General features: G+C 40.0%; 1 protein-coding gene across 1 annotated transcript; it reads right to left on the bottom strand.

Annotated features, from left to right (window-relative positions):
* Window positions 1–508: 508 nt before the first annotated feature.
* Window positions 509–4904, bottom strand: LOC133916031 (cystathionine gamma-synthase 1, chloroplastic-like). Its single transcript, XM_062359503.1, has 11 exons — window positions 4396–4904; window positions 4181–4284; window positions 4014–4087; window positions 3124–3292; window positions 2444–2503; window positions 2150–2353; window positions 1986–2072; window positions 1358–1465; window positions 1171–1266; window positions 964–1082; window positions 509–871 (listed from the first exon to the last, which is right to left on the bottom strand). Exons 1-11 carry the CDS (start codon window positions 4775–4777, stop codon window positions 751–753), a joined length of 1524 nt encoding a protein of 507 aa, XP_062215487.1. The 5' UTR covers window positions 4778–4904; the 3' UTR covers window positions 509–750.
* Between the last annotated feature and the right edge of the window lie 5245 nt (window positions 4905–10149).

The following is a 10149-nucleotide window of genomic DNA, read 5'->3' as shown; positions in this document are numbered from 1 at the left end:
TTCGAGAGGTTTTAATATGATCTATAGATCATAGTTATTATTCTTTAAACTCACCAATATGTTTTTCTATTTAGTAATTTTTTTGCAAAACTTTTAATAGCTCAATACATCATATCCCGTTACAGGGATGTCAACGAACCACATGCCTGTGCTCCAGAGGTCAGTGACTACTAGTCAGTTTCTTAGTGTGTGCAGGGGACGCGCAGTATGCGTACATTGCGAGTGAGGCGTGTCTCGCCTTGTACCTCGTAAAAAAAGGGGGCGTTCCGTATCATCTACAGCTCTTGCCACGACAAGACCAACAACAACAGATAACGCAATGTCGGCACATTGTGCACGGCGTCAATTGTCAAGCACAAGGCAGAGACGGATTTCCGGATTTAGAGAAAAGATGGAATTTCTGGACATTCACAGAATCCTCAAGTGTCACGAAAGAAAGAGTGCAATTCTTGCCCTCCAAATAGACACCAGAGGCAGCAGCTCATACGACATAACCATGAGACAAAGCTAAAGAAAACCTACAGCATGTGACCAATCAACTCAAATTTGACAAGTATTGAGCACCAAGTTCAACACTACATCCTGCAACAACCGCTAGACTCCAGAGAGTCCGATTATTGAAATTACAAGAATGGATTGAGCAGAAGGGAGAACATTTATTCGCAGCCATCGGCTCAAATATCACAGTTCTCAACAAATCCAAGACAAACATGATTAGACAGATTTCTATAACGTGATCGAATCAAGTGCTTAGATCTTGTCGAGGGCCTGAACAACATCGGTCTTCAGATCCTCGAAATCCTCCACACCAATACTGAACCTGATAAGGTTGTCCTTGATCCCATAGATGTCTCTCTGCTCCTTCGAATCCCTGTTCAGGAATTGCAGCTCAAAACATAGCACAACTCCACAAGTATATCACTTATTTTGAATAAATGAGTATGACAAATATTGAATTCTTACCAGTAAGACATGATGGCAGGCTGATCAATTATGCTCTCACAGCCTCCAAATGAGGGGGCATGATATGGTATCCTAACAGAATCAATGAACTTCCTTGTAACATCAAAGTCTCCAGCAACCTACGCAAGAAAGGAAATTTAGAATTAAACTATTCTATGTTCTCAACAATTCAATACAAGGCATATCTGACTGAAGAAAAACAAATACCTCAAAACTGACGACACCACCAAAGCCAGTCATTTGACTCTTGGCAATGTGATGTTCAGGGTGACTTGGCAAACCAGGATAGTAGACACGTGCAATCTGAGAACCAAGAGATAATATCATCAGTTAAAACAATGAAAACATGGAATACCACTAGTTTGTAGTTGAATAAAAGAAACAAAGTTCACACCTTTGGATGTTCCTCTAAAAACTGGGCCATCCGCAGTGCGGTGTTATTCTGACATTGCACACGGAGATGCAGTGTCTTCATGCCTCGAAGGATCAGGTAGGCAGCATTCTAATATCACAACACAATCCAATGTTATGAACCAGAGAACAAAACATTCAACGGTCTATATAGAAGATATATATTGGAGAAAGAACAGTGATGTGAAACAAGAGTAACAATGGAGACAAAGCTACAAATTCAGTATTCAGCAGAACAAGCTCCTAAATATATGGGGTGTGCTGTACTATAAAACTAGTGACCACAAAATACAACAGCAACCATTTCATTTTGACCCATGTATAGCATGGGAATATCTAGTAAAGTGCTAGATGAATTATTGCACATGCATTGCAGTGAGCATATTCAATTTTTTTCCCTTTCCAGTTCAATTCACTTTATGGAAATTTACAGGGCAGTGCAGCTTGTAATACTCGGAAGGGGCAGAAAAAAAAACTAAATAGATGCAATTAAAGAATTACACATTTTCTAACCATCACAAACAGAAGCTTGTAACCATGGCAAATCTAATACCTCCAGCCAGTGCAAACAAGATGGAATAAATGGAGAAATTTCACCAATCAAAACTTACTGGGTTTAGAACGCCACCAACTACATGGTGATAAACACGGACTTTGGAAACTAGCTCATCTCTCCCACTGACACATCCTCCAATAACCTGAAAAATAAAGTACTCTTGTTAGTGCAAATACATGCCTTTAATGAGAGGAGACGGGGTTCAGTACATCTACTTACATCATTGTGCCCAGCAATGTACTTTGTTGCAGAATGAATAACTAGGTCAGCACCTAAAGTTAGTGCCTTCTGATTGATAGGGGAAGCAAAAGTGCTATCGATACAAAGTAATGCTCCCTTGCTATGGCACATATTTGAGACAAGCTCAATATCAATGCATCTGAGAAATGGATTAGTAGGAGTCTCGGTGAAGAAAAGAGATACCTGAACATGATCATAAGATAAGGCTATATATTAGTATAAATAAATTTTGCCAAAATTGGGGGTTAAGGAAATAGTATAGATCACACTCACATTATTATTGTCCAATGCATTTTGGAGAGCATCCATGTCAGCAGGCGTAATAATAGTCATCTGAACATAAACAGTACCAAAAAATAAGCAAAACACGATAAACATTGGTACACAACAGATGCCACAAATTGTTCTGCCCACATTTCAACAAGTTGATATTATGATCATGTAACAGAAGCTTATTGGGCTAGACTCCCAAAATCCTGGATCTTTACTTATGCTAAATCCTTTTGCAGGTATCCCACTGATATTGCAGTACATTTTTTATGGTTCTACATAGTTTGAAGCCATATTATATTCCCATTAACTGGACAGTGTACATACTATGGAATCATATATACAGTCACGCAGATGCGGAAGCAATTGGGTGTTACTAGTCAAGTAAAGAACAGCACAAGTTATACTGGTGGTCTGATGTAATTGTTGAACAATAGGAAACTGGACTTAACAGTTCAATTGCTGTGGGCATTAAAAAGTGTTAAACTATATATTCGTATTAGCACAAAAGAAATCGTGATACATAGACTACCAAATAAAACATTTTAATTGATAATAAGCCACACGATACTGTAGCGATGACAAGCCATCTCCACATAAGAAAACCATAATAACTTGAGCAAAAGTCTTATTCTGCATCACTAAATACAAGAAGCTCAGCTTGAAGGATAGCACTGTATTACCGATATTCCCCTCTTAGGGAGCTCAGTTTCCATGTAAATTCTAATCTTGTGGTAGCAATCGGTGGTGGTCACAATGTGCCCACCTGCTGGGACAAGTGCGCTGAGCACAGCCACACTACCATACATCCCAGACGCCACAAACACAGTGGACTCAGCTTTCTCCAGTGCGCTGCACCATCAGAACACGCAACTACAAGATTCTCATCCAATGCAAACAAGGTATCGACATTTCCACTACCAAGGAGCAAAGTAATTAGGGGTGGAAATGGATGGCTGTGTATCCGAATTATCCGATATCCGTATCCGTTAAAACACGAATATGGATATCCGTATCCGTATTCGTTTATAAAATGGATACATCCGAATTCGTTTTCGAGATTTAGATTCAAATGTGGATATCCGAATTCGAGATATATCCGATTCGTATCCGTATCCACCAACCAGGGAACCAAATTTTGTTAAAGTTTTAGAAATTTTAGAGGTAAGCGAAATTCTGGCCCAATCAAATTGGAACAAATTCCAGTCAAATTTGATCAAATTCCAGTCAAATTTTATCAAATTCTAGTCAAATTTGGCCAAAAGTTTAAATTTTCGACATGAATTTCGAACCAAATTTCTAAAATTCTATCCCAATCAAATTAGAACAAAATAGTCAAGTTTTACCAAATTTCATTCAAATTTTATCAAAAATTTAAATTCCAGACAGGAATTTCGAAGATTGAGTAGATATCCGAATGCGAATTCGAATTTGGACTTTCCATTTTGTATTCGCATCCGAGAGTATCCGGATCCGTATTTGCATTCAGATTAAAATGTGGTAAATTGTACTATCTGAATTTGATTCCATACGTATTCGATCCGTTTCCACCCCTAAAAGTAATAGACTTTACCTTATCTTCTTCTCCAGTGCCTCTGTGGTCGGGTTCCCATACCTCCCGTACTCGAAGCTAGAATGCCTCCCCTCCTAACGAACAGAAATATTGACATTTCCATATCAGATCTATCAAATCCGACAACTGCAGCCTAGAATATTTCGAAAAGGGGGGACTTTTGGAACCTTGAAGTCGATTAGCTCCTGCGAGTTGTTGAACCAATAGGCTGAGGTGTTCACTACTGGCGTGGTGATCGCGTCCGTGGCGATCCTTCTTCCCAGCCTCTCGCCTATTTCAGATCAAAGCAGCAAAGCCCAAAGGAATCATCAAAGGTAATTCTCCGTATGTAGGAGATGCAGCTAGATCTGACGGGGAGAGGCAAGCGAGCATAGTAGGGTACCCGCGTGGACGGCGAGGCTGGCGTCGGAGCCGAGCAGGTTACGCTCGGCCAATGTGACGGCGGATGGTTGCGCAAGCTTAGCGTTGGGGATTGCGCTTACCTCCCCCGCCGCCGCGGCGGCGGCGGCCGATTCGGCCGCGGCGTGGGAGGAGGCCACGCCGCGGGCGCGGCCGCCGCCGCCGCAGTTGGAGCGTCCGGCGGGGCAGTCGGACCACGCAGCGGCGACGATCTGCGCGACGCCGATGTTGCTGCAGTTGCGGCGGGCCTTGGTGCTGAGCTGGCGGACGAAGTTGGGCGGGAAGCGGAGGATGGTGGCGGAGGTGAGGGCGCCGCCGGACTCGGTGGAGAAGACCGCTTGCGGGGAGAGGGAGACGGTGGCCATGGCGGAGGAGCTAGCGTTTGGGTGGCGGCGCGGGGTGCTCGGCTCGATCGGTCGCGGCGGCTTCGAGGGTGGCGAGTGGGTGGCGCTCGTGGGGCCTTTCGAAAATGCGGTGCAGCTTATTTGTAGTGCAGTCGTGTCGTCGGCGTTCATTAGAGCGCGTTCATCGCTAGGTGCACCAAGGGAAACGGAAAAACAATCGATTATTCGGATGGTGAAAGGTGTATCACTAGCCTAAATTGACACGCTTTCTAGATTCACTTTGAAGGTAAGTTCGTCAATTTAGCTCCATAATTGTACATTACCACAAACCCTAAATTGTATTTGCTCCCATTAAGTTGTAAAATATGGTTGCATGGGATTTGATCTCATGCCAGTGTCCGCCTTTTACACTCAAAAATGGAAGTCCTCACTTCGATTAGGCCGTCGCGCTTGACTTCACTTCTAAGAGTTAGTTTATTTGGGTTTCTATTTTTAACTTGTCTGAAAAGTTGTACTTTTAATTTTTTTTAAAAATATTTTTTGATTTTAGCTATTAGATTTTACAATAATTATTGGCTTTTCAGCACACTACTTCTTAGAAAAGCTATTTTTTATCAGTTTCTCAACTTCTAGTTCATTTTCTCATAAGCAAGTTTCTAAATTCTGCAGAAATCACTTTTTAGCAAACTTATTTGTTTAAGTTTTTAGTTTCTACGCTTCTAACAGAGGCATTTGCTAATCTCCCCTCATCCCTCAACCTTACCCTGAAGTGGAGCTGCTCACTGCTGCTTGGCTCCTAGGTCACGTGACGAACACCATCGGCAGATGGAAAACAAAAGTAGGTCCAACTCCCAGCCATTGCTGTATGCAAAGTATCCTTCAGCAAAATTCCCATATTTTTTTTTTCAAATTCTTCAATATATCCATTTTGGTTTCGTCAGTGCTGTTCAAGAGGTCGTGATGGTTCTCCTCTGATTCTTGTGTTGTGTGGTGAAGCTTTGGTCTTTACGTTAGAAGGATGGATGCATGCCATTATTGTCAATTGGCTCAAAAAAGAGAGGATCTAATGTGTTGACCTTTCGATATGCTCATCCAACTTACTTCCTTATCGTTATAGAGAGATGAACTAACCAAATATATCCAGATGACTGCATTTGAATATGTGTATGTTTGCAATTACATGAATTTAAAATGATCTGCATGCTCCGATATAACGAAACAATCTCAAACCATATGCATACACAGCTATGCGTATAGGATTATATCGTTAGTTGCTAAATTAGAGCGTGATGCAGTTAGGTCACACAAACCAAGTTTAGCCGGCACTTGTTCCTAGAGGAAACTATCAAAATCTAGCTATACAACCAGATTTAGATTGCACCTAATTTTACCATAAGACTGTCCACACTGACGTCTTCGTTTAAATCCCTTACAACATGTTTGTCAATAGCGATAATCAATGCAAAAATGAAAACAATAACTTATTAGTGTTGGAGTAAATACATGCTTGCACTTAAGGAAATAGTAGAAAAATAGATCATAAAGCATATTTAGTTACCGCAACAGACAAATAATTTGAGACAGATATTCCCAAGATTATGGACAAACATTGTGAAGTGGAGAGAGTAGCAAATGTATTTGACTACACATTTTGCTAGCCAATACTTTAGTAGCTACACTAGGTATTGTTTGGTCTACTATAACAAATCTACACGGCATCAGGTGATGATTCCAAGGAATACTGAAATCGAATGAAAAAATATATAGAGATGACCATACTACTCATAATCAATACAAGAATAAAAACAAGTAACTCATTAGTATTGGAGTAAATACATGCATACACTCAAAGATATAACAGAAAAATAGACCATAAAGCATATTTAGTTACCGCAATAAATAAACAATTTGAGATAGATATTTTCAAAACTATAAACAAATATTGTAAAACAGAGAGATTAGCAAATGTATTTGACTACATATTTTACTAGCCAATACTTTAGCAGCTACACTAGACATTGTTTGGTCTACTACAACAAATCTACACGGCATCAGATGATGATTCCAAGAGCCACTAGAGAGTGACCGCACAACCGGACTCAATTGCCCGGCTAGTGGACTTAAACCACATAAACATGATTTATGCTTGCTAGACTGAGTCTAATACACCACGCATGCTATACGTCGGCAACAACTATCGGTGTCTAATGCGCCTGGTGTAGGTAACTTTTTTTCTCTCGGACTCTGCCTGGACCTATCAGCTTCTGGGCCCACGCTTACACATGCATTGTCACGCACAGAAAGGCGTGAAGTGGGCGAGCAGGGGCGTCCTTTTCCTCGGACAACTTGTCGGCTGACTTGGACGGAAAACAATTTGGTTTCTCCGTTCCAAGAATATTCCAAACGGATGACATACGAAGATTTTTTTTAATAATACTATTTCATTGAAAAATTGTAAAAATAATAGTTAAATTTACAAAATTGTAATAATCGATACCTATCGGCACTTTACGGGGGCTAAAAAGGACGGTCGGCATTTGGAGTGCTAATAGACCCCGATGGAGACTGATACGTTTGTCAGGCTAGGCGATAGTCGATCGGCCTGTCGGTAAACGACGTGTCGACGTGTGCATTTCAGTAATATTTAAATTTTTAAGTAATATTATTTTTAATTTAGGAAGAATCATGTACTCAATAAGGCACTGCCAGAGCAAAAGTTAGTATACATCCATATGGTCGAGTTAGGTATATGTGGGCACTAAACAATACCACTTGTAATATTAAAATATTAAAGTGCACGAAGCATCACAAGCCATATAGCGACACTAGATAGTGGCATGTTCGGTATATTTTTCATTTCATCATAGGCATTTACCGATGACAAACTTAGACCCCGTTTGGCACAGTTTTAGATCCAATATTTCTTAGAGTTGGTCAAATCTAGCTCAAAAAATCTTGGATCTAGAGTTGTTAGTGGATTAAGGGTATTTAATTGAGTCATCTGATTTTTATTTTAGACTAAAAATAAAAGTTTAAACTATTTTATTTTATTATACAAACTCTAAATCCAACATGGATCTTAAAGCTAGAGCTATGTCAAATATATCCCTAATATGTCTTAGGGAATTTTAAAAAGCCACATACAGAAAGAAACGATGATATTGATATGTATGGTACAATTATGAAAGTAATTTAGAAATGTACCGATTTTAAACTTAACATACCTTAATAATTAAAACTAGTTGATTACTAATGATACTCTATTGAGTGCAGCATGAGTACTTTATCTTCCTCGTCACCTCAGGTCCAACTTCACGAGTCTGATGTACCCTCTCGCGCTTCCACTTCCTATCTTCCTCACGCGCCTCCCCTTTGAAGTGGTTTGCTCCTCTCTCCTCTTCTGCTCTTCCTCCTGTAGATGTTTGCGGGTCATCTCTCTCCTCTCGCCGGCTTCTATTTTATATAATCATCTTCATGCTGCCTAGTGTTGGGTATGCATGAGAAACACATTTGCTTCACGTTGCTCATTATAGGTCAACTGTATGAAGTCGCATAGTGGTGACGAAGACTAGCAGAGAAGGAAAAATTCATAAGTGCTAATCAACAGATTGTTGTGATTTAGTTCTACAATATGTGAGTACCTAGCTACGGTAGCCAGAACAGATGTTTTCCTCATGTCGGATGAACTCATGGTTGGAGCACATGAAGAACTTCTTATCGTAGGTGTTCAAGAAGTGGTTGGACTTCCTAACACTACAAAGGTCTCCACATCAGCATATTGGAACTTCGACCTTAGCAGGCAAAAGATCCAGCATTGACGTTTTTGGGCAAGGATCAGTTGTCATTTTGTTAAGAGGAGAAGGCTTTTGTTTATTAGGACAAGCAGTCTCCTGGGCTACTATTTATAAAAAAAATCAATGGTGGTTCACGGACTGAGTCTATGAAGATTTTGCTTGAAAACCTGAGTTTGAAAATGCTACTTCTGAAAAGGCTACATCTAAGAAATCTACTTCTGAAAAGGCTACATCTAAAAAGTCTACGCCTAAAAAGCCTATATCTAAAAAGCCTACGCCTAAAAAATGTATTTCTGAAAAGGCTATGTCTAAAAAGACTACTTCTAAATAGCCATCAAGTTCTGAAAAGCCTACGTCTGAAAATATTATATCTTAAATCACTGGATTAGGGTTAAATATTATGATAAACGTCATACGTAAGGCTGAATGGTAATGTGTAACGAACCGTTCAAACAGTATTCTAATTAATCATTAAATGAATCATTTACTTTAATCACGACTTCAACGATTAATCAGAATAGTGCTCTGGTAGTCCGGTCACGTGTTGCCCAAGATCGAAACACATGGCTTTTTAACATATCACATCACAACAAAGCTTAACAAAGAGCGAGTAATTTAATTATATTACAAGTTCTTAAGCATCCACAATTTTTTACAATTTACAGCAAAAGAGAGCTAGGAGGAGACTGAAACTAATCAACTCCTAGACAAAGAGAACTATGTAGCGGAAGCTAAAACTATAAAAAACAAAAGGAGGATGAAGCCAAATACCCTTAGGCTCCATCACAAAAGCACGACCTCCGAGTAGATACCTACTCATGCCCGCCCTCGGCGGGCGTGAAGTAGCTAAAACCCAGATCCTTCTGGCCGGTAGCATCTAAAAGAGCAGTGTGAGTATGAAGTTACTCGCAAGAATTAATCCATATCGGGTACTTATATAAAACTCGACTCCAACGATTATGAATTGGAATGATAGCAAGAATACGACCACATAGTTAAGTAAATTTATATGCAAAAGGAAAATATGACAAAAACATGTGTGAGCATCTAGACTTAACCAACACAAGTATCTATTTTTATTATTCTAGCATACGGAATTGCTTTGATCCATGGTACATCCGGTTTTCCACGTGTCTCAATTAAAGAAGGGAATCTTCGAATCAACTTTGGTTGGGGGGTTCATAACCATCAACTAAACATATATGCAAAAGGAATCATAGTAATAATTTATATAAAGAACCATCTCAACGCAACAACCACCTCAAACTAAACTCGAAACTTTACGACTGCTGTAAATGGACAAAAGCTTGTTTATGACCGAGAGCGCGGCATTTTAAAATATTTTTACACCCTGTAGGGGGTATAATTTTACCCAGAAGACTCGAGGACCATACGACTTGAGTGACCATACAGGTCCACCCAATGGGGTATTCATGTCAACTTTTCCCAATAAACCCCAACCATTTGAATCAGGCATCGCTCAGTGCGAGTCCACTTAGGTTAACTTCCAGAGCAACCTCAAGTATCTCTTACAAGCCCGGTCGCTCACACCATCGATGTGTAAGCTCAAATGATTATAGCTATAGAGGTATTCAGCTT

Source organism: Phragmites australis, chromosome 4, assembly GCF_958298935.1.
Source record: "Phragmites australis chromosome 4, lpPhrAust1.1, whole genome shotgun sequence".
Classification (NCBI taxonomy): Eukaryota; Viridiplantae; Streptophyta; class Magnoliopsida; order Poales; family Poaceae; genus Phragmites; species Phragmites australis.
The sequence above is the reverse complement of the archived record's forward strand: the minus strand, read 5'-3'. Positions and strand labels throughout refer to the sequence as shown.

Bases quoted from the DNA above. Each gene is read 5' to 3' on its own strand.
- LOC133916031 (XM_062359503.1), bottom strand. From the start codon at position 4,777: ATGGCCACCGTCTCCCTCTCCCCGCAAGCGGTCTTCTCCACCGAGTCC. The intron at 2,354-2,443 runs GTGAGTGTGATC...GATCATGTTCAG, and splicing joins ATGCATTGGACAATAATAAT to GTATCTCTTTTCTTCACCGA. The intron at 2,073-2,149 runs GTAAGTAGATGT...TTTATTTTTCAG, and splicing joins ACATTGCTGGGCACAATGAT to GTTATTGGAGGATGTGTCAG.